The 23,653-nt window shown below is 47.3% G+C and overlaps 1 protein-coding gene across 9 annotated transcripts in view; it reads right to left on the bottom strand.

Moving 5' to 3' along the window:
• tubgcp4 (tubulin gamma complex component 4) overlaps window positions 1-23,653 on the bottom strand; it is a 77,223-nt gene that overhangs the window by 42,496 nt on the left and 11,074 nt on the right. For 4 of the 9 annotated variants that reach the window (XM_072492749.1, XM_072492753.1, XM_072492751.1 and 1 more), the window contains exons 6-11: window positions 21,136-21,215; window positions 18,965-19,169; window positions 11,496-11,661; window positions 10,607-10,731; window positions 8,613-8,666; window positions 6,166-6,271 (exon numbers count right to left, since the gene is read on the bottom strand). In XM_072492749.1, coding sequence (XP_072348850.1) covers window positions 6,166-6,271; window positions 8,613-8,666; window positions 10,607-10,731; window positions 11,496-11,661; window positions 18,965-19,169; window positions 21,136-21,215 — 736 coding nt within the window. The remainder of the gene's footprint in view (window positions 1-6,165; window positions 6,272-8,612; window positions 8,667-10,606; window positions 10,732-11,495; window positions 11,662-18,964; window positions 19,170-21,135; window positions 21,216-23,653) is intronic. The other 5 variants (XM_072492750.1, XM_072492754.1, XM_072492752.1 and 2 more) reach the window with 2 other exon arrangements.

Below are 23,653 nucleotides of genomic sequence, written 5' to 3' on the forward strand. Positions count from 1 at the left end.
CTGGAGAGTACGCAGTGTGCTTCCCACACCACAATCTATTGAAAGTTGTGGGTCGGTTGAACTCCATGAAACATTTTGGGGTTCTGTAAACCCAGACCCATAACACTGGCCACAGGGAGCGACGTGTGGGATGGAAGTTGACCACTGTCTATAGCTTCAGACAGTGGGACAGGGTACCGATGAGGCTCTAGTCTCTATAGTCCTTTCTGTTCAACAACCTGCTCAATAATCTCTGGGATCATAAGTGGACAACATATGTTCAACTTAATGACCCAAGTGATCGCAAAACGAATCTCAAGCCGACTTGACTGACTTGTTGAAGTCATAAGTGTGACCGTAGATGGGCAATGAAACAGGTATTGAAACAAGGAAAAGCTCTCAAAGTCTGTCACTTTGGGAGAACAAGAGAAGTATCTAAATCCAGCAGTGTCTGGGACAGTGGTTAGCACTGCTGACTCTCAGCGCCAGGGATCCAGGTTCGATTCAGGCCTTGGGTGAGTGTGTGTGTGTGAAGTTTGCACATTCACCCTGTGACTGCGTGGGTTTCCTCCGGGTGCTCCGGTTTTCTTCCGGAGTCCAAAGATGTGCAGGTTAGGTGGATTGGCCATGCTAAATTGTCCATAGTGTCCAAAGATGTCCAGGTTAGGTGGGGCTATGGGGATAGGGCAGGGGAGTGGGCCCAAGTAGGGTGCTCTGTCAGAGGGTCGGTGCAGACCCGATGGGCTGAATGGCCTCCTTCTGCACTGTAGGAATTCTAGGGTTCTGTCAACTGCTTATTTGCAACTTGTATCAGAATAGGCAAGTGCTTGTTAATGTACTGAGTAATTAAGCTCACGTGGATATCTGACTAACCAAGTAATAAATGAACTGATGTCTCATGAGTTAATTAGAGACGGAACCCAACAGCAAAGGTTGTGGGACTGAGTCACATAGACAAGAAAGTCTGAGGTTCAACCTCAAAAGTTCTGTATGTCCAGGGGCTACATAGAAAACAATGAGCAGAAGTGCCATGGCATCGCATTATTAGCATCACAAGGCAACGCATTATTAGCCCCCGAGAGATGTGGTCACTATTGACGTGGTCTTGAGCTCGAAGGGCCATCCTCCTGCAGCCCGTGAGTGGAGAATATAAAGGCACTAAATGTGAGCTTTTAAAAAAAAGAATTGAGAGATCGCCAGTGAACATCCCAGTGCAGGAGCAAACAACAATATTCATTCGTAAAGTTCCTTTCAAATGATTCATGGAGAAGTGGAAGAAGGGTGTCTGAAGGCATAGTGCAGTTAGAGCTTTGAGGAGCCTCTGAACGCAGGGCGAGTGGCAGTGAGACAAAAGGGGATTCAGGAGAGGCGCCTCCAGTGTTTGAAACCTCATCAATCAAAAAAGATCGGTGACGATACTGCAATGAGGTGAAGCCAAACTCGAGTTCCAGAGATTTGACATCCTGAGATTGGAGAAAGAAAACAATCTATTACAATCCCAGACCAGACCACAACAGTGGCTGGGATTCTGAACCAAAATCCCAATATTTTAGTTTATTTTGTAAGACTGTGCGGAAAGAATGATTCGCTCCAGGAGTGATTGCATGAAGAAATAGGGATTTGGTATTTTGTTACAAACAAAACTTCATCACAATACGATAGTAAACATTTAACTGCACACCCGAAAAGAATAGGATACAATTACCTTAAACAGCAATAAAATAAACATACTGCTCTTAATCTATCTCCGATTAGCTGGGCTTAGAGTAATACTTCCTTTACATAAGTACTCTTCGGGAGGGTTTAAACTAATTTGGCAGGGGAATGGGAACCGGATTTGTAGTCCAGCAACTAAGGTAGCCGATATTCAGGACGCCAAAGCGTGTAATGAGGCAGTGGGGAAGGGAACACTGACAAAGGAGAGTACTTGCAGGCACTGAGATGGGTTGAAGTGTGTATACTTCAACGCAAGAAGCATCAGGAATAAGGTGGGTGAACTTAAGGCATGGATCGGTACTTGGGACTACGATGTGGTGGCCATCACGGAAACTTGGATAGAAGAGGGGCAGAAATGGTTGTTGGAGGTCCCTGGTTATAGATGTTTCAATAAGATTTGGGAGGGTGGTAAAAGAGGTGGGGGGGTGGCATTATTAATTAGAGATAGTATAACAGCTGCAGAAAGGCAGTTCGAGGAGTATCAGCCTACTGAGGTAGTATGGGTTGAAGTCAGAAATAGGAAAGGAGCAGTCACCTTGTTAGGAGTTTTCTATAGGCCCCCCAATAGTAGCAGAGATGTGGAGGAACAGATTGGGAAACAGATTTTGGAAAGGTGCAGTAGTCACAGGGTAGTAGTCATGGGTGACTTTAACTTCCCAAATATTGAGTGGAAACTCTTTAGATCAAATAGTTTGGATGGGGTGGTGTTTGTGCAGTGTGTCCAGGAAGCTTTTCTAACACAGTATGTAGATTGTCCGACCAGAGGAGGGGCAATATTGGATTTAGTACTTGGTAATGAACCAGGGCAAGTGATAGATTTGTTAGTGGGGGAGCATTTTGGAGATAGTGACCACAATTCTGTGACTTTCACATTAGTAATGGAGAGGGATAGGTGCGTGCAACAGGGCAAGGTTTACAATTGGGGGAAGGGCAAATACGATGTTGTCAGACGAGAATTGAAGTGCATAAGTTGGGAACATAAGCTGTCAGGGAAGGACACAAGTGAAATGTGGAACTTGTTCAAGGAACAGGTACTACGTGTCCTTGATATGTATGTCCCTGTCAGGCAGGGAAGAGATGGTTGAGTGAGGGAACCATGGTTGACAAGAGAGGTTGAATGTCTTGTTAAGAGGAAAAAGGAGACTTATGTAAGGCTGAGGAAACAAGGTTCAGACAGGGCATTGGAGGGGATACAAGATAGCCAGGAGGGAACTGAAGAAAGGGATTAGGAGAGCTAAGAGAGGGCATGAACAATCTTTGGCGGGTAGGATCAAGGAAAACCCCAAGGCCTTTTACACATATGTGAGAAATATGAGAATGACTAGAGCGAGGGTAGGTCCGATCAAGGACAGTAGCGGGAGATTGTGTATTGAGTCTGAAGAGATAGGAGAGGTCTTGAACGAGTACTTTTCTTCTGTATTTACAAATGAGAGGGCCAATATTGTTGGAGAGGACAGTGTGAAACAGACTGGTAAGCTCGAGGAAATACTTGTTAGGAAGGAAAATGTGTTGGGCATTTTGAAAAACTTGAGGATAGACAAGTCCCCCGGGCCTGACGGGATATTTCCAAGGATTCTATGGGAAGCAAGAGATGAAATTGCAGAGCCGTTGGCAATGATCTTTTCGTCCTCACTGTCAACAGGGGTGGTACCAGGGGATTGGAGAATGGCGAATGTCGTGCCCCTGTTCAAAAAAGGAACTGGGGATAACCCTGGGAATTACAGGCCAGTTAGTCTTACTTCGGTGGTAGGCAAAGTAATGGAAAGGGTACTGAAGGATAGGATTTGTGAGCATCTGGAAAGACACTGCTTGATTAGGGATAGTCAGCACGGATTTGTGAGGGGTAGGTCTTGCCTTACAAATCTTATTGAATTCTTTGAGGAGGTGACCAAGCATGTGGATGAAGGTAAAGCAGTGGATGTAGTGTACATGGATTTTAGTAAGGCATTTGATAAGGTTCCCCATGGTAGGCTTCTGCAGAAAGTAAGGAGGCATGGGATAGAGGGAAATTTGGCCAGTTGGATAACGAACTGGCTAACCGATAGAAGTCAGAGAGTGGTGGTGGATGGCAAATATTCAACCTGGATCCCAGTTACCAGTGGCGTACCGCAGGGATCAGTTCTGGGTCCTCTGCTGTTGTGATTTTCATTAATGATTTGGATGAGGGAGTTGAAGGGTGGGTCAGTAAATTTGCAGACGATACGAAGATTGGTGGAGTTGTGGATAGTAAGGAGGGCTGTTGTCAGCTGCAAAGAGACATAGATAGGATGCAGAGCTGGGCTGAGAAGTGGCAGATGGAGTTTAACCCTGAAAAGTGTGAGGTTGTCCATTTTGGAAGGACAAATATGAATGCGGAATACAGGGTTAACGGTAGAGTTCTTGGCAATGTGGAGGAGCAGAGAGATCTTGGGGTCTATGTTCATACATCTTTGAAAGTTGCCACTCAAGTGGATAGAGCTGTGAAGAAGGCCTATCGTGTGCTCGCGTTCATTAACAGAAGGATTGAATTTAAGAGCCGTGAGGTAATGATGCAGCTGTACAAAACTTTGGTAAGGCCACATTTGGAGTACTGTGTACAGTTCTGGTCACCTCATTTTAGGAAGGATGTGGAAGCTGTGGAAAAGGTGCAAAGAAGATTTACCAGGATGTTGCCTGGAATGGAGAGTAGACCTTACGAGGAAAGGTTGAGGGTGCTAGGCCTTTTCTCATTAGAACGGAGAAGGATGAGGGGCGACTTGATAGAGGTTTATAAGATGATCAGGGGAATAGATAGAGTAGACAGTCAGAGACTTTTTCCCCGGGTGGAACAAACCATTACAAGGGGACATAAATTTAAGGTGAAAGGTGGAAGATATAGGAGGGATATCAGAGGTAGGTTCTTTACCCAGAGAGTAGTGGGGGCATGGAATGCACTGCCTGTGGAAGTAGTTGAGTCGGAAACATTAGGGACCTTCAAGCAGCTATTGGATAGGTACATGGATTACGGTAAAATGATATAGTGTAGATTTATTTGTTCTTAAGGGCAGCACGGTAGCATTGTGGATAGCACAATTGCTTCACAGCTCCAGGGTCCCAGGTTCAATTCCGGCTTGGGTCACTGTCTGTGCGGAGTCTGCACGTCCTCCCAGTGTCTGCATGGGTTTCCTCCGGGTGCTCCGGTTTCCTCCCACAGTCCAAAGATGTGCGGGTTAGGTGAATTGGCCAATGATAAATTGCCCTTAATGTCCAAAATTGCCCTTGGTGTTGGGTGGAGGTGTTGAGTTTGGGTAGGGTGCTCTTTCCAAGAGCCGGTGCAGACTCAGGGGGCCGAATGGCCTCCTTCTGCACTGTAAATTCAATGATAATCTATGATTAATCTAGGACAAAGGTTCGGCACAACATCGTGGGCCGAAGGGCCTGTTCCGTGCTGTATTTTCTATGTTCTATAACAGATTTGACTCCCATTGGAACCCCATCAGACTCTGGCTGACTATCTTCAGAAAGCTGATTCACCTACTGTGTTTCAGCTTCTTCCTTGTCCCCCAGACATGATTTCTCTGCTTTAAAATATATTACTCTTTTGTAACTATCCTACTGTGACAGAATTGTGGATTCAGGGCTGGATTCTTCCGCCCCGCCCGCCGCAAGAACGGGAGAGCCGCAGACAGTGGAGAAGTCCATTGACCTTGAGCTGGGCGGACACGGACGGAGAATCCCGCCCTTTGGTGTCAGACACATCAGGCTTCACCTCTTCTTTCTCCAAAGCTGACTCTAAAGCTTTGTCAAAATGTCTCTCTGCATCCCTCCAGCAATGACCTCATCTCCCCAAGCTGAAAAACTAAATTAACTTTGCAGCCCCCCCCACCCACCGCCCCGTCAAGGCACAGTGCATTAGCCCAGCTTGAAAACCACATCCCTTTGGTCAATTTCTGGCTCCCAGAAGCGCCCAGGTCTTTACAAAATAAAATACTTCTTAAAAAACAAGACCAATTCAGTCAAACACACTATAACCCCAGACTTTTAACTCATAAATTGTCCCAATATTTAGAAGCCAGTATTCTTAAAGTCCTCCATTTGTCACAAGTCCAAAATGTCTCAAAATCATACAGTCAGTAGGAATACAGGAACAGGAGGAGGCCATTCTGTCCCTTCAACCTGTTCCTTCCCATTCATGCGGATCTGTAACCTATTTCCAGCCACCCACCTTGGCTTCGTGTCTCTTAATATCCCGAACTAGTAAAAATCTTCTGAGCTGGAGAGGCCTATTTGGAGTGCGATCGTGTGAACTCTGTTACGTTACTTTGACAAAGTATCTGTGGGGACTTTATAAATGCAGGAGGATTCCTTCTACTCAGTATGTTTAGTGAAATCGTGAGCTCGCAGTTTTAACACTCCGGCGCCGTGGAAATCAGCCGATACTTAGAAAACATACCTGGCAACACCAGCCTTCTGTTCGCCGAACCCCACCCCCCGTTAGTAATCATACTTTACCATGTTCAGTAACTGCAGTCGGTGGAGTCTTTAGCAAATGCTGTGCACTGTCAATGAAAGCCTGAAAGAGTTCCCCTCGGCCCAGTAGGTAGAAATCTTTGATTATCTGGAAAACAGCCCAGGACAGATCCAACAGTATTTAGTGAACTCCACACTTGTTATGGTCAATGGCTTTTCACTTTCATTTAGCAACACAATTGAAGACATGCAAGAAAAAGTGAAGCTAACAGCTCAGTGCTGATCTTTAGTCCTCCCCATATAATAACAAGCACAGAGTTTCTTTTCTGAAGAATCCAAATGAAGAGTCACGGTCCATAGTCCAGGACACAACAATGTGGAGATTAGGAGGTGCGGTTCATTAAACTACAGCGGATAGTTCGCACTAAGGGAGAGTAGCAGTGGGCTGTAGATCACACCAAAACTTAAAGAAAGGGGGATGTGGCATACATTGGAAAGTATCAAGTTATATTTTAGACTCGAGACAGTGGCAGCCAGCACAGTGGTTAGCACTGTTGCTTCACAGCACCAGGGTCCCAGGTTCGAGTCCCGCTTGGGTCATTGTCTGGGCGGAGTCTGCACATTCTCCCCATGTCTGTGTGGGTTTCCTCCGGGCGCTCCGGTTTCCTCCCACAAGTTCCGAAAGACGCGCTTGTAAGGTGAATTGGACATTCTGAATTCTCCCTCCATGTACCAGAACAGGCGCTGGAGTGTGGCGACTAGGGGATTTTGCGGTGTTAATGTAAGCCTTTATGTGACAATAATAAAGATTATCATTATTATTAGCTCAGCACATAATCTAGGCCAACACTCTGGTTGCAGTATCGAGGGAGTGCTGCTTTGTATTTCCAGATGTTAAATCTAGGCCTTTTAGCCAGATGTAAAAGAGTTCATATCACTGGAAAAACTGGGTGTCCTGGTTAATATTTACCTCCCAACTAACATTACTAAAAAACTATCTTGACATTTATCTCATTGCTGTTCATGGGACCATGACGTGTGCGCAATTGTTTAGTGCTTTCCGACGTGACTATACAACCCTGTTTCACTGGCTGTGAGCGTTTCGGGATGTCCTGAGGCTGTGAAAGAAGTTTTATAAAGGAATGGTCTGACCTCTATGGTGAAACAAGGCCAGCAGAACTTACTCAGGTTGGGATATGGACAGCGGCTCCCTGGATAAGGTTGTGGAATGCCTATCTGGGGGAGTGCGATGGGAGATAAAGTCTGGAGACAATACTAAGATGGGTAAGGGGGTTTCAGCAGCTGTTGAACTCCGATAGCAGTGGAGGAGAGACAATGTATTGTCTTGTTAAATACTCCTGGGTTGAGAAATAAAAGTTTATTTTCAGGGCGTGGGAACTGTAAGGTCTTTCTGGAAACAATTATCTGCATACGTGCAGGAGAAAAACTCCATCAACAATGCGTCACATTTATATAATCCTAAAGATTCAGCATCTTGAGGGCTGCAAATGTAGCCTTGAAATAAACATCACATTCAGCGCGGAAGCTTTTTATCCACTTTAAATATTAATTAATACTGGGCATCACTGCAGGCAGTGGCTTCGCATCTCAACTGCATCCAATTTGCAGGACCAAAGCTTCACAAACAGAACAGCTAATTCTCCCCTTTTTAAAGACTTTTAAATCTTTTACGAATTTGATGTGTAGCAAAGCAAAGGCACTTCGAATCGGGGGAGCAAACACTGCATTTTGCATTCCCGCCAGCAGGTGTCAGCACTGAGCACTCAGAGATGAATCAAATGCAGAGTGAAGCTCGAGCGACTCTCGAGGTCCCCTTGCTGTGGCAGTGGAGACATTCTTCCAGTCGTGCTACTTGCCAGCTACGAAATGGGATTGGAGATTCAGCAGCAACTCGAGCACAATCTGATTAATGCTGAATTGGATTAAGTTGGCTTTGCAGGGGCAGCATGGTGGTGCAGTGGTTAGCACTGCTGCCTCACGGCGCCGAGGTCTCAGGTTCGATCCCGGCTCTGGGTCACTGTCCGTGTGGAGTTTCCACATTCTCCCTGTGTCTGCGTGGGTTTCGCCCCCACAACCCAAAGATGTGCAGGCTAGGTGGATTGGCCACGCTAAATTGCCCCTTAATTGGAAAAAATGAATTGGGGTACTCTAAATTTATTTTTAAAAGTTGACTTTGCTTTGTCAGAGATTGAGGCCAATCAAACGCAATTGGTCTAGCGTACAACAAAATCCTGCCTGCATCGCGTCACAGAGCTTGAAACACTGTAGAAAATGGTGCAGCCACCTTTCGGAGGAGATGCTAAACTGCCTGCCGTAGGAGGTGGTCGTAAAAGATCCCAGGGCACCATTTGAAAGACGTACCTAGTTAGTGACATTTCCGTCAGATACAGCTCTGTTTTAGGGTCTGTTAAAAGCAGCATCATTAGGAACACAGGCAAATTGAATGGTTCACTCTTAACTGGTCTCACCTTAAGTTGCCCCAATAGCCCAGCCTCTTCCACCACCAACTTCCACAGATGCTGCTTACAATAAGAGACAAGAAAAACAGGGTTACTCCAGTGCCACAGGGACACAATAATAATAATCTCTATTGTCACCTAAAGGCTTACATTAACACTGCAATGAAGTTACTGTGAAAAACCCCTAGTCACCCGATTCCGGTGCCTGTTCGGGTACACAGAAGGAGAATTCAGAATGTCCAATTTACCTAACAGCACGTCCTTCGGGACTTGTGGGAGGAAACCGGAGCACCCGGAGGAAACCCACGCAGACATGGAGAGAGTATGCAGACTCCGCACAGACAGTGACCCAAGTCGGGAATCAAACCTGGGTCCCTGGCGCTGTGAAGCAACAGTGCTAACCACTGTGCGACTGGGCCAACCCAATGGTTATTCTACAAATGTCACCTTGGCCCAACTACAGGTCCAAATTGTCCCTCCAGCCCAGCTCAAATTTCCTGAAGGCTCTAATTCTTGTTGAGGTATGGCACCATCGCTATGCCATTAGCAGACAGCCTTCCCGTAAGCACTAAATTATTATTAAGCTTGACTATAAAATAGTGATCGTGGGGGCATCATAGCCACGCCTAATTCCGCTCCCATCCAAAATCCACGAAAAGATTCGGGGCCAGATTTTTTGCCATGGTGGAGGTGAAAATGGCCGACATGGCTGGCGATTCTAATTCCCGCTCCCGAGCATGCCACTCCCTATTTTCACAGGGGCGGCACTGGAGTCACGCTGGGGTGTGCCCATAAGCGATTTATGGGAGGAGGCTGACCATTTGAATCACCGGCTGCTATCACCGAGGTGGGATTTTGGTAGGCCAGGATATGAAGCTGAAATGTGCAGATTAGACCAGGTAGGAGCTGGACTGAACTTGGCGGATGTATTACGGTAGCCAGGATACGTCTTTGCATATGATCCCAGGGCACCTTTGGGAGAGGCTAGGCACCCTTTGGGATTGTTAAAAGTAAATGGGTGAGGGCAGCACGGTGGCGCAGTGGTTAGCATTGTTGCCTCACGGCGCCAAGGTCCCAGGTTCAATCCCGGCTCTGGGTCACTGTCCGTGTGGAGTTTGCACGTTCTCCCTGTGTCTGCGTGGGTTTCGCCCCCACAACCCAAAGATGTGCAGGGTAGGTGGATTGGCCACGCTAAATTGCCCCTTAATTGGAAAAAATGAATTGGGTACTCTAAATTTTTAAAAAATAGTAAACGGGTGTAAACATTGTGCAGGAACTGTCATAGCTGTCAAAGAATACTAGGTGTGCTGACACGGAGTTGGTAAGGACATGAGTTGGCACAAAATTGGCATCAGGGCTATAAACGTTTCCTTATAGGTGCATGAGTTGGTTTAATAGGTTGGATAGATGGGACATGGGGTGTGTTTGGGGACTGATGGGAAGTGTTCTTTTTTTTTACTTAACAATTAAAATATTTAAATTAACAAGTGCCTGAGCACCGAGGCAGGCTTTCCACACAGCCTGCCCACTCGTTCCCGGGGGGACGAAATCCAACTGCGGTCGGCCATTTCTAAAGGTCGGGTTTGCAGAGCTGGGAATTCTACAGTCTCTGTCCACCTGACCCAGGGATGGACCCCTCTCTCTTGCAGAATAGGAATGATTAGCATTAACCATGGAACATTTAACCCTGCTTTGACCCAGAGGCAAATTGCATGAAGCTGCAAGCGCCTTCGCCTTTTATTTGGGTTATGGAATTTTAAAACCCGCCCAACCCTACCGTTACTTTTGATTACACTGTGAGCAGCTAATGCAGCACACTCTGGGAAGCGGATGCAAGGCCCTGCTGACCTCCAGGGTTCAGCACCCAACACATGCAGGTCGAGTTCAGGTCAGCAGCCTCGTGTATCACTGTGCACTCGTGTAAAGGCTACAGAAAGAATAATACATGACTGCACCAGCACAGAAACCTCTCCGATTAATTTGATAATTACCCCCTTCCTTACCTCAGCCACGGTACTTCGGATCCTGTCAATCAGATTTTCAAAGTCTACGAGATTGAAAAGGGGCTGTTGTTTAAGTGTGTGCAGTTCTGCTGCAAAGGTATCCTCCTGGTTCTTTAGAATGGACCCTGTAGAACACACACACACAAAGTCCTATGTTAGAAAACATCGCCACCACTACCTACAAATATGAACATTTAATTTAATCACCTTGTGCTAGTTTTTGGAAAGTGCCTGTAAATCAGGTTAATTCATGTGTAACCAGCCAGTTAAATCAGGGCACATTTCTAACATTTCCTGTTTCTCATTTGAGTTTTCTTTTCAAAACAAGGAGGATCTGCTGCCAATGGCAATTAGCTTCACTAACTCACCACTGTTTACTCAAACTTACTCTTCTGACGTGGAAGATGCCGTTGAGGCCACTTTTGCTCCCCTTCTCCAGTTGCCCCGAGAGGGCAGGGATAGTAATCAATTTTTTTTTAAAATTATAAATTTAGAGTGCCCAATTCATTTTTTCCAATTAAGGGGCAATTTAGCGTGGCCAATCCACCTACCCTGCACATCTTTGGGTTGTGGGGGCGAAACCCATGCAGACATGGGGAGAATGTGCAAAGTCCACACGGACAGTGACCCAGAGCCAGGGTCGAACCCAGGTCCTCAGCGCCGTGAGACAGCAGTGCTAACCACTGCGCCGCCCTGCTGCCCGACAGTAATTGATTTTATAAGTGGGGCTTCTCAGGCCACACGTTGCTCTCAGCTCGAGGCCATCTGCCCCAGCAAAGGATCGGAGATCGAACCAGTGGCTTTCTCAGCCTGGCATGTCAGCGAAGCACGCTGGAGTGCAGCAGTGACCCCGGTGAAGATCGAGCAACGTCCAAACATGGAGCCCTACCTGCCCGGGTGTGATTCGCGTTCTGGTTCTCAAACATCTGCACGGACTCCCCCACAAACAGGATCTTCTCTGCCACCCTCACAGGGATGTACGAGGGCAGCATCTCAGCTCGCAGTGAGAATTGCTTCAGAGACGTGGCCAACATGTTCTCCTCTTCAATTAACCGCTATCGGGACGATACAAAATAGTCATCACTTGGTGCAACATCGCATTGCTCAATCAATTAAATACATTCACCAAATACAAACAAATTTATGGTGACAGCTCTCCTGTGAGGGACTGTGTAATGAGAGAACTTGCATTTGTAGGAGTACCTTTTGGGTTTCCACGATTCGCTTCACAATTACGGAGTACTTTTACAGGGTAGTCACCGCTGCGATGTAGGAAAAGGCCCATTTTCCCCACAAAGTAAGCCCCAAAACACTTTGAACACAATTAATTTATTCTGAAATGCAGCAACTATTCAGGTGTAGTTAAACATGCCAGCCTTCATTCAAGTGGCGTGGAAATGTGACAGGCTGCATAAATTAAATCTGGCCCGGCTAGTAGACCAAATGAAGGACGATTTTCAGAGGTGGGACGTGCTTCCGTTGTCACTGGCTGGGAGGGTGCAAACGGTGAAGATGACGGTCCTCCCCAGATTCCTGTTTGTGTTTCAGTGTCTCCCCATCTTTATTCCGCGGTCATTTTTTAAACGGGTCAACAAAGTGATCACTGGCTTTGTTTGGGCGGTGATGCTTGAGCGGAGTCGGGGAGAGGGCGGGCTGGCGCTGCCAAACTTTAGTAACAATTATTGGGCGGCAGATATAGCCATGATCAGGAAGTGGGTGGTGGGGGAGGGGTCGGCATCATGCAAGGGCACCAGTCTGGGGGTGTTGGTAACTGCGTCTCTGCCGTTCCCGCCGGCACGGTACTCCACCAGCCCCATGGTGGTGGTGGCGGCCCTGAGAGTTTGGGGGCAATGGAGGAGACATGTGGGAGCAGAGGGAGCATCGGTCTGGTCCCCAATCTGTAATAATCACCGGTTTGCCCCAGGAAATATGGATGGGGGGTTCCAGATATGGCAGAGAGCAGGGATTGAGAGGATGGGGGATATGTTTATAGAGGGGAGCTTTCTGAGTGTGAGGACGTTGGAGGAGAAGATTGGGTTGGCGAGGGGAAATGAATTCAGGCATCTGCAGGTGCGGGACTTCCTACGTAAACAGGTGTCAACCTCCCGCTCCTACCGCTCAGGGGGATCAGGACAGGGTAGTTTCCAGAGGGTGGGTAGGAGAAGGGAGCGTCTCTAAAATTTACAAGGAACTTATGGGGTCAGAGGAGATGCAGACCAAGGAGCTGAAGTGCAAGTGGGAGGAGGAGCTGGGAGGAGAGACAGAGGATGATCTATGGGCGGACGCGTTGAGTAGAGTCAACACGTCAGCAACGTGAGCCAGGCCCAGCCTGATACAATTTAAGGTTGTTCATCAGGCTCACATGACAGTGGCCCGGATGGGCAGATTCTTTGGGGTGGAAGACAGGTGTGCAAAATGTATGGGAGGACCAGCGAACCATGTCCACATGTTCTGGGCATGTCCGAAGCTTAGGGGAGTCTGGCAGGGGTTTGCAGATATCATGCCCACGGTGTTAAAAACCAGGGTGGCGCTGAGTCCAGAGGTGGCCATTTTCGGGGTGTCGGAAGACCCGGGAGTCCTGGAGGAGAAAGAGGCAGACGTTCTGGCCTTTGCTTCCTTGGTAGCCCGGAGACGGATACAATTAGCTTGAAGGGTCTCAAAGCCCCCGGAAGTCGGAGACCTGGCTATCGGACATGGCTAGCTTTCTCTGTTTGAAGAAAATCAAGCTTGCCTTGAGGGGGTCACTGTTAGGGTTCGCCCGGAGGTGGCAACCGTTCATCGACTTCTTCGCGGAAAATGAATCGTCAGCAGAAAGGGGGGGGTTAGTTTAGCTTAGAGTAGGGGGTTAATAAAGGCGGGACCTGTAAGGGAGGGAGACAGCTTTTGCACTATGTTTATAGTTTCATGTACATTGTTTATTTTGTTGTTGTTACAAAACCAAAAATACCTCAATAAAATATTTATTAAAAATAACATGCCAGCCTTTATGTACATACAGAGCAATGAGACCATTTGAATATTGCCGTGAGTTGCTGGATGGATACCCCGCTCTTAAATAACACCCCATCAAAAACAGGCCCGCAATCCATTCACTCCAGTTTGCGGGATTTTCTGTGCTGTCGCATGTGCCTATGTAATATCGGTCATTACATAGAGGGTGAAGTGAACACACACATCAGTGAGAAGCAGGCGATCTGGTTATTATCATGCTGCAGCTTGTGGGAGTTTACTGTGCGCAAACGGGTTGCCATCTTTCCCCACGTTAAAACAGGAAAAGAAAGCCCTGTTTGTTTACCGCCCTTTTCAGTCCTTTTGGACAGAAGTTCTTTTTGAAATGTAGCCACTGCTGCAGTGCAGGAAACACAGCGGCCAACCTGCACGCAGCAAGATACCACACAGGGCAATTCCCCCCCCCCCCACCCCGCCTGCCTCAGTTTAACAGTTCATCCAAAAGACAGTGCAGCACACCCTCTGTAGTGCACTGTGGTGTGCCCTGGGACTTGAACCCAGAATCTTGTGATCCAAAGCTGACAGTACGACCGACTTGAGCTACGAAAGGCACATTGCAATGGTGATTACACTTTAAAAGTATTGAATTGACTTTGTCCCGAGCATTGCCAGTTAAAGTATAATTTGGCCAGGCACAACAATTCGACGGCAAGTCTTGGACAATCCTCGCTTTGTACTGCTCAAGCTCCTTGCCTCTGGAAGTTAGAACAGACTTTTCGCCCCGTCAGTTTAGGGCATTCTCCAAGTCAGCTGCCAGGAGATGAAAAGTTGGTGACGCAAGGGGCAAGAGGCTGGAAGGAGCCTCGCTAACAGGGGAAGCAGAGTGAACATCACTGGTGATATGGCCATTAACCCAGGGGCAGTTCAGCTGCGTCTATTAATTCAGTTCTTTCAAACTGTCAGCTCGAATAACATCTCCAACTCGGTGTCTCTGACATGTCCGGTTTGAATAAAAATACAAAACCATTCCGACAGGATGAAGCAAAACAGCTGAAGTGAATAATTCTGAATCCTGTACTCTAATCCAGCGATAGCTCAGTCTGAATTCAAACCACCTTCGCTAAAGCCACATACAAAATGATATACATTTAGAATGAACAAACTACTAAATTACTAACTTAAGAACATAGAACATAGAAAATACAGCACAGAACAGGCCCTTCGGCCCACGATGTTGTGCCGAACCTTTGTCCTAGATTAATCATAGATTATCATTGAATTTACAGTGCAGAAGGAGGCCATTCGGCCCTTTGAGTCTGCACCGGCTCTTGGAAAGAGCACCATACCCAAACTTAACACCTCCACCCAACACCAAGGGCAATTTGGACATTAAGGGCAATTTATCATTGGCCAATTCACCTAACCCGCACATCTTTGGACTGTGGGAGGAAACCGGAGCACCCGGAGGAAACCCACGCAGACACGGGGAGGACGTGCAGACTCCGCACAGACAATGACCCAAGCCGGAATCGAACCTGGGACCATGGAGCTGTGAAGCAATTGCGCTATCCACAATGCTACCGTGCTGCCCTTAAGAACAAATAAATCTACACTATATCATTTTACCGTCATCCATGTACCTATCCAATAGCTGCTTGAAGGTCCCTAATGTTTCCGACTCAACTACTTCCACAGGCAGTGCATTCCATGCCCCCACTACTCTCTGGGTAAAGAACCTACCTCTGATATCCCTCCTATATCTTCCACCTTTCACCTTAAATTTATGTCCCCTTGTAATGGTGTGTTCCACCCGGGGAAAAAGTCTCTGACTGTCTACTCTATCTATTCCCCTGATCATCTTATAAACCTCTATCAAGTCGCCCCTCATCCTTCTCCGCTCTAATGAGAAAAGGCCTAGCACCCTCAACCTTTCCTCGTAAGACCTACTCTCCATTCCAGGCAACATCCTGGTAAATCTTCTTTGCACCTTTTCCAGAGCTTCCACATCCTTCCTAAAATGAGGCGACCAGAACTGTACACAGTACTCCAAATGTGGCCTTACCAAAGTTTTGTACAGCTGCATCATCACCTCACGGCTCTTAAATTCAATCCCTCTGTTAATGAACGCGAGCACACCATAGGCCTTCTTCACAGCTCTATCCACTTGAGTGGCAACTTTCAAAGATGTATGAACGTAGACCCCAAGATCTCTCTGCTCCTCCATATTGCCAAGAACGCTACCGTTAACTCTGTATTCCGCATTCATATTTGTCCTTCCAAAATGGACAACCTCACACTTTTCAGGGTTAAACTCCATCTGCCACTTCTCAGCCCAGCTCTGCATCCTATCTATGTCTCTTTGCAGCCGACAACAGCCCTCCTTACTATCCACAACTCCACCAATCTTCGTATCGTCTGCAAATTTACTGACCCACCCTTCAACTCCCTCATCCAAGTCATTAATGAAAATCACAAACAGCAGAGGACCCAGAACTGATCCCTGCGGTACGCCACTGGTAACTGGGATCCAGGCTGAATATTTGCCATCCACCACCACTCTCTGACTTCTATCGGTTAGCCAGTTCGTTATCCAACTGGCCAAATTTCCCACTATCCCATGCCTCCTTACTTTCTGCATAAGCCTACCATGGGGAACTTTATCAAATGCCTTACTAAAATCCATGTACACTACATCCACTGCTTTACCTTCATCCACATGCTTGGTCACCTCCTCAAAGAATTCAATAAGATTTGTAAGGCAAGACCTACCCCTCACAAATCCGTGCTGACTATCCCTAATCAAGCAGTGTCTTTCCAGATGCTCAGAAATCCTATCCTTCAGTACCCTTTCCATTACTTTGCCTACCACCGAAGTAAGACTAACTGGCCTGTAATTCCCAGGGTTATCCCTAGTTCCTTTTTTGAACAGGGGCACGACATTCGCCACTCTCCAATCCCCTGGTACCACCCCTGTTGACAGTGAGGACGAAAAGATCATTGCCAACGGCTCTGCAATTTCATCTCTTGCTTCCCATAGAATCCTTGGATATATCCCGTCAGGCCCGGGGGACTTGTCTATCCTCAAGTTTTTCAAAATGCCCAACACATCTTCCTTCCTGACAAGTATTTCCTCGAGCTTACCAATCTGTTTCACACTGTCCTCTCCAACAATATCGCCCCTCTCATTTGTAAATACAGAAGAAAAATACTCATTCAAGACCTCTCCTATCTCTTCAGACTCAATACACAATCTCCCGCTACTGTCCTTGATCGGACCTACCCTCGCTCTAGTCATTCTCATATTTCTCACATATGTGTAAAAGGCCTTGGGGTTTTCCTTGATCCTACCCGCCAACGATTGTTCATGCCCTCTCTTACCTCTCCTAATCCCTTTCTTCAGTTCCCTCCTGGCTATCTTGTATCCCTCCAATGCCCTGTCTGAACCTTGTTTCCTCAGCCTTACATAAGTCACCTTTTTCCTTTTAACAAGACATTCAACCTCTCTTGTCAACCATGGTTCCCTCACTCGACCATCTCTTCCCTGCCTGACAGGGACATACATATCAAGGACACGTAGCACCTGTTCCTTGAACAAGTTCCACATTTCACTTGTGTCCTTCCCTGCCAGCCTATGTTCCCAACTTATGCACTTCAATTCTTGTCTGACAACATCGTATTTACCCTTCCCCCAATTGTAAACCTTGCCCTGTTGCACTTACCTATCCCTCTCCATTACTAAAGTGAAAGTCACAGAATTGTGGTCACTATCTCCAAAATGCTCCCCCACTAACAAATCTATCACTTGCCCTGGTTCATTACCCAGTACTAAATCCAATATTGCCCCTCCTCTGGTCGGACAATCTACATACTGTGTTAGAAAAGCTTCCTGGACACACTGCACAAACACCACCCCATCCAAACTATTTGATCTAAAGAGTTTCCACTCAATATTTGGGAAGTTAAAGTCGCCCATGACTACTACCCTATGACTTCTGCACCTTTCCAAAATCTGTTTCCCAATCTGTTCCTCCACATCTCTGTTACTATTGGGGGGCCTGTAGAAAACTCCTAACAAGGTGACTGCTCCTTTCCTATTTCTGACTTCAACCCATACTACCTCAATAGGGTGATACTCCTCGAACTGCCTTTCTGCAGCTGTTATACTATCTCTAATTAATAATGCCACCCCCCCACCTCTTTTACCACCCTCCCTAATCTTATTGAAACATCTATAACCAGGGACCTCCAACAACCATTTCTGCCCCTCTTCTATCCAAGTTTCCGTGATGGCCACCACATCGTAGTCCCAAGTACCGATCCATGCCTTAAGTTCACCCACCTTATTCCTGATGCTTCTTGCGTTGAAGTATACACACTTCAACCCATCTCCGTGCCTGCAAATACTCTCCTTTGTCAGTGTTCCCTTCCCCACTGCCTCATTACATGCTTTGGCGTCCTGAATATCGGCTACCTTAGTTGCTGGACTACAAATCCGGTTCCCATTCCCCTGCCAAATTAGTTTAAACCCTCCCGAAGAGTACTAGCAAACCTCCCTCCCAGGATATTGGTGCCCCTCTGGTTCAGATGCAACCCGTCCTGCTTGTACAGGTCCCACCTTCCCCAGAATGTGCTCCAATTACCCAAATACCTGAAGCCCTCCCTCCTACACCATTCCTGCAGCCACGTGTTCAACTGCACTCTCTCCCTATTCCTAGCCTCGCTATCACGTGGCACCGGCAACAAACCAGAGATGACAACTCTGTCTGTCCTGGCTTTCAACTTCCAGCCTAACTCCCTAAACTTGTTTATTACCTCCACACCCCTTTTCCTACCTATGTCGTTGGTACCAATGTGCACCACGACTTCTGGCTGCTCACCCTCCCCCTTAAGGATCCTGAAGACACGATCCGAGACATCCCTGGCCCTGGCACCCGGGAGGCAACATACCTTCCGGGAGTCTCGCTCGCGACCACAGAATCTCCTATCTATTCCCCTAACCATTGAATCTCCTACAACTATTGCTTTTCTATTCTCCCCCCTTCCCTTCTGAGCCCCAGAGCCAGACTCCGTGCCAGAGACCTGACCGCTAGGGCCTTCCCCCGGTAGGTCATCCCCCCCAACAGCATCCAAAATGGTATACTTGTTTTGAAGGGGTACGGCCACGAGGGATCCCTGCACTGTCTGCCTGTTTTTTTTTTTTTAAAGACTAAAGCTTTAACCAGATCTTTTCTGCACCCACTCTTCTCCTCCTTGTCCTGCTGCTACAAGACACAATGAGAAGATGGCATCTTGCGTAACATTAAGTGCAGCTAATTGCAAAAGAACGCACTTCTTTAATGTAGTTACCACCTGTCACCTTGCACATCGGAAATGGGAGCCATTTGTACTTTTGGTCCCTCTTGTCCTTACCAGGTCTTGGAGTTCCCGAAGCTGCTTCCCAGTCAAGCCTCTGATTCCCAAATCTTCCTCCTCTTCCTCCTCAGGCTGGGAGCTAACATTGCCAGAGGAAGGCCCTTGCTTGATGAAGAACTCCTCATACTTGTCCAGTAATAGCCCATGCAGCATCCAGGCAGATAACTGCTTGTACATCACACCATGACACACTGCTAGGATCCTGCATTGGGGCAGCACAGAAACCTATCATCACACAGGAACTTATAACCTCTTTTATTTTTTTTCCTCTCTCCCTCTATTTTATCAGTATTATTGATTTTATTCCCTTCAGTTTACCTCCAGTCCCTCCAAGGCTCCCAATATTAGTTTCCGTATGTGTTTCATAACCATTGTAAATCAAGACAACGCTACCTTCTCCTACACCATTAAAAGAATGATTCATTAGCTTTAAAGTGCTCTGGGATATCGTGAGGCTTTGAAAGGCATCTTTCTTGCCTTGGTTTCAAACTCATTTTTCCCAGATTATTAAAGCTGTGCCAATCTTAATCACCCTCAAAGCTCTCATTTCCCCCCAATGCTTTTAGTGGTCACTTGTCATCTTCCCTCCTGGGCGTGGAATAGCCTCGTCTCTTCATTGCACCCGTTTTGTTTTTCCAATGAATCGGAGCGAGCAGGTACGGTGCTATATCCCACTGCCAGGCTCACAGTGGGTTGGAGACCCAGAAACATCCCAGGCAGTAGATGGCGGAGAGAGCACTGGGCTCTACACAGGCCCCAGGTTACATTAGGAAGAACACTGGCCGAGACAAAGCTTTGCCTAGTCAGTAATCTGGAAGGTGGGACTATCCCCATCCATTTGCCTGTTGACTGCTGAAGATAAAATGCAGACCACATCTGTACTGATTTGTTCTTCCACACAAAAACTTAGGAGGGTACCATAAATAACACCATAGCAATATTCTGAGAAACCCTCGCAACAAAACAAATATCTTCAAAATGCTGTGTGCAGAGCATGCACTTGCTCCCGCCATGAACTTTGGGTCACATTTCTTTGTCAATTGTTATATCAACAGGGGCGTTAGCACTGCTGCCTCAGTGTGGGACCCGGGTTCGATTCCAGCCTCGGGTGACTATCTGTGTGGAGTTTGTACGTTCTCCCCGTGTCTGCGTGGGTTTCCTCCGGGTGCTCCGGTTTCCTTCCACAGTCCAAAGATGTACAGGTAAGGTGGGTTGGCCATGATCAATTGCCCCTTAGGGTGGAGTTGCAGGAATAGGGTGGGGGATTGGGCCTGGGGTAGACTGGTCTTTCAAAGGGTTGGTGCAGACTCATAGATTCATAGAATCATAGATTATCATAGAATTTACAGTGCAGAAGGGGGCTATTCGACCCATCGAGTCTGCACCGGCTCTTGGAAAGAGCACCCTAACCAAGGTCAACACCTCCACCCTATCCCCATAACCCAGTAACCCCACCCAACACTAAGGGCAATTTTGGATACTAAGGGCAATTTATCATGGCCAATCCACCTAACCTGCACATCTTTGGACTGTGGGAGGAAACCGGAGCACCCGGAGGAAACCCATGCACACACGGCGACGATGTGCAGACTTCACACAGACACAGACCACTCCACCCAAGCCGGAATCGAACCTGGGACCCTGGAGCTGTGAAACAGTTGTGCTAACCACAATGCTACCGTGCTGCTCTACTCGATGGGCGGAATGGCCTTCTTCTGTACTGCAGGGATTCTACAATTTCCCACTCAATTTTCTATGTCAACCAGCGTGAAGTAAAACAAGGGCCACTGTGGCTTGGGGACCGGTGAGGGCTGTGGGAGTGGAGGGGGAGGGAAGGGTTCAGTAGGAGAAATGGCTACCTGGACTCATGCATCCCAGTGGTCAGTGGGCTCAATTATGGGGCAATCCTTCACTGGTCACCCTGATGTCAATTGCCACAGTTCAGCTGCGGGCTCTGACCAATAGGTTATTCTGTGGAACAAAGTTCTGATGTCTCTCTCCCAACTCCATTGTGTACATCAAAAATAACTAACATTTCTTAATTGATCCTGGGTAACGCCATGAGTGCTTTACCGATCAAAATTGATGTCTACAACCAAAGGTTACAATGCCACACGATAACGGGAATCCTATGGAATGTAGAGTCAGTAAATTGCCTGCTCTCTTACTTCTCCAATGCACTGCGGACTGGTGGCAGGCCTCCACAACTGTGTTTGTGAACAGTCTCCAGAAGTTGGCAGCCATGAATCTAAGGTGGAAAATCAAAGAAATAGTGAAAACCAACCCACCTAATGCACCAGTAGCCATCAAATTACAGGATAGCTCAAAATCCAACATGTTACGATAAAAATACTGCATTTAATTTTCAGAGGTATCATTTTGTTCTCCCTTTCTCCCATCTCTTGCTGGGCTGCACACGCACCAGGAGCCCTCTACCAACACTTCCAATGGCCAGAGCGCAGCACGATAAGGTAAGGCATCACGTTTAGCTTGATGCTGTCCTCATCCAACATCCACACGCGTGTTCCCTCAAGTGAGCAATCAAGAAAAGGTATTCAGACTACATTTTCCCATCTGGAGCCCAGGGGCACACTGGCTGACTGTACATCCCCTCATACGGCCTTGGTCAAGTTAAACACAATACCAGATCCGAGGAGCTGTAACTATCAGGAAAGGCGGAGCTGGCTGGGGCTCTTTCCTCCAGAAAAGACAAGACTGAGAGGTGAAACAAATGGTGGTCTTTAAGACCATGGAAGGATTTGATAGCACAGCAAGCTGCTGGGCTTTCCAATTCAGGGGGTGGCGAAAACTAGAGCCCTTAAATCATAGAATCCCTACAGTGCAGGAGGCCATTTGGCCTATCGGGTCTGCACTGACCCTCCCAGCATTACTGAAATCCCAGTGACAACAGAGCCTACCCAGGCCCACCCCCCCTGCCCTTCGCCATAACCCAGTTAACCCCACCTAATCTTTTGTTTTTATAAATTTAGAGTGCCCAATTAAATTCTTTTCCAATTAAGGGGCAATCCACCTATCCTATACATCTTTGGGTTGGGGGGGACGGGGGGGGGGGGGACGACGGGGGGGGGGACGACGGGGGGGGGGGGGGGGGGGGGGGACCCACGCAGACACGGGGAGAATGTGCAAACTCCACACGGACAGTGACCCAGAGCCGGGATGGAACCTGGGTCCTCGGTGCCGTGAGGCAGCAGTGCTAACTGCTGCGCCATCCCAAACCCCACCTAACCTTTTGGATATTAAAGGGGCAATTTAGCGTGGCCAATCCACCTAACCTGCACATCTTTGGACTGTGGGAGGAAATTCACGCAGACATGGGGAGAACGTGTGGCAAACTCCACACAGACAGATGATGAAGGATGGAATCGGACCCGGGCCCCTGACGAGACAAGAAAACCAACAGGGAATGCGGGAGAAGCCTCCATTCATACAGAGTGATGAGTGAGAATGTGAAACTGGTTACCATCCGGACTGACTGAAATGAATAGTATAATTACATTTAAGGGGAAGCTAAGCGACACATGAGAAAGAAAAGAATAGAAGTATGTGCTGATAGGATGAGATGAGGAAGGGCTGGAGTGTTGAGCACAAACCGAGGCATAGACCAAATGGATCAAGTGGCCGGCCCATGTCTGTGTTGCGACATAAATACAAGTTGTTGTTGGGCAGGCTAGTTGAAGAAAGGTGTGCCCAGTGTTATTTTGAGGCTTATTTCATACATCAGTGCTGCAGGAAAAATATCCTGTTTTAAGCCAATGTGAGTTGACAGTGTGTGTGACGCTCTTAATTAATCGTCACAAACGTCTGCCATGATGAGTGACAGACCTGGAACTGCTGCCAATTGCTCCAGGTGCTGTATAAAGTTCAAGAAACTCCCACCAGGCACAGTCCACTACTGAAAGAATGGAATGATAGATTCTATCGCTGGGTGTTTGTCCAGGGCTCAAGTTGACACAACAGGAATATTTTAACCTCCCAGCATTATTGAAACTCCAGTTACAACAGTGCCCAATGAGATTGCTGAAACACGACAATTTGCATCGATATAGAGTTTTCAACATTATAAAATTTCCCCAGCCACTTCGCAGGAGTGTTACCAAACTGACCTTGGCCACCGAGACCAGTCAGGGTATATTTAGACAGTATAATAATCTTTATTATTGTCACAAGTAGGCTTACATTAACACCACAATGACGTTACTGTGAAACCCCCAGTCACCACACTCCGACGCCTGTTCGGGTACACTGAGGGAGAATTCAGAGTGTCCAATTCACCTAACAGCACGTCTTTTCGGGACTTGTGGGAGGAAACCGGAGCACTCGGAGGAAACCGACGCAGACACGGGGAGAACGTGCAGACTCCGCACAGACAGTGACCCAAGCTGGGAATTTAATCAGAGTGGTAGATTTTAAGGAGGCAGAGAGCGGGCGAGATGTCTAGGGATGGAATGACAGGGCCTATGGCCCAGACAGGTAAAAGGTGCTCAAGATATTGGAACAGCACTTATATCCACTTATTACAACCACACAGAGATGTTAAAACAAAATCAGAGGCAAAAAGAAAAACTGCACAGATGCAAAAGTCAAATTTGCTATTCCATCCCAGAACTCAAAAGGGGAACTGTTTGACCTTGAACTGAATATTCATTTCGCGGGATACAGATGGCG

This window comes from Scyliorhinus torazame, chromosome 30, assembly GCF_047496885.1.
Source record: "Scyliorhinus torazame isolate Kashiwa2021f chromosome 30, sScyTor2.1, whole genome shotgun sequence".
Lineage (NCBI taxonomy): Eukaryota > Metazoa > Chordata > Chondrichthyes > Carcharhiniformes > Scyliorhinidae > Scyliorhinus > Scyliorhinus torazame.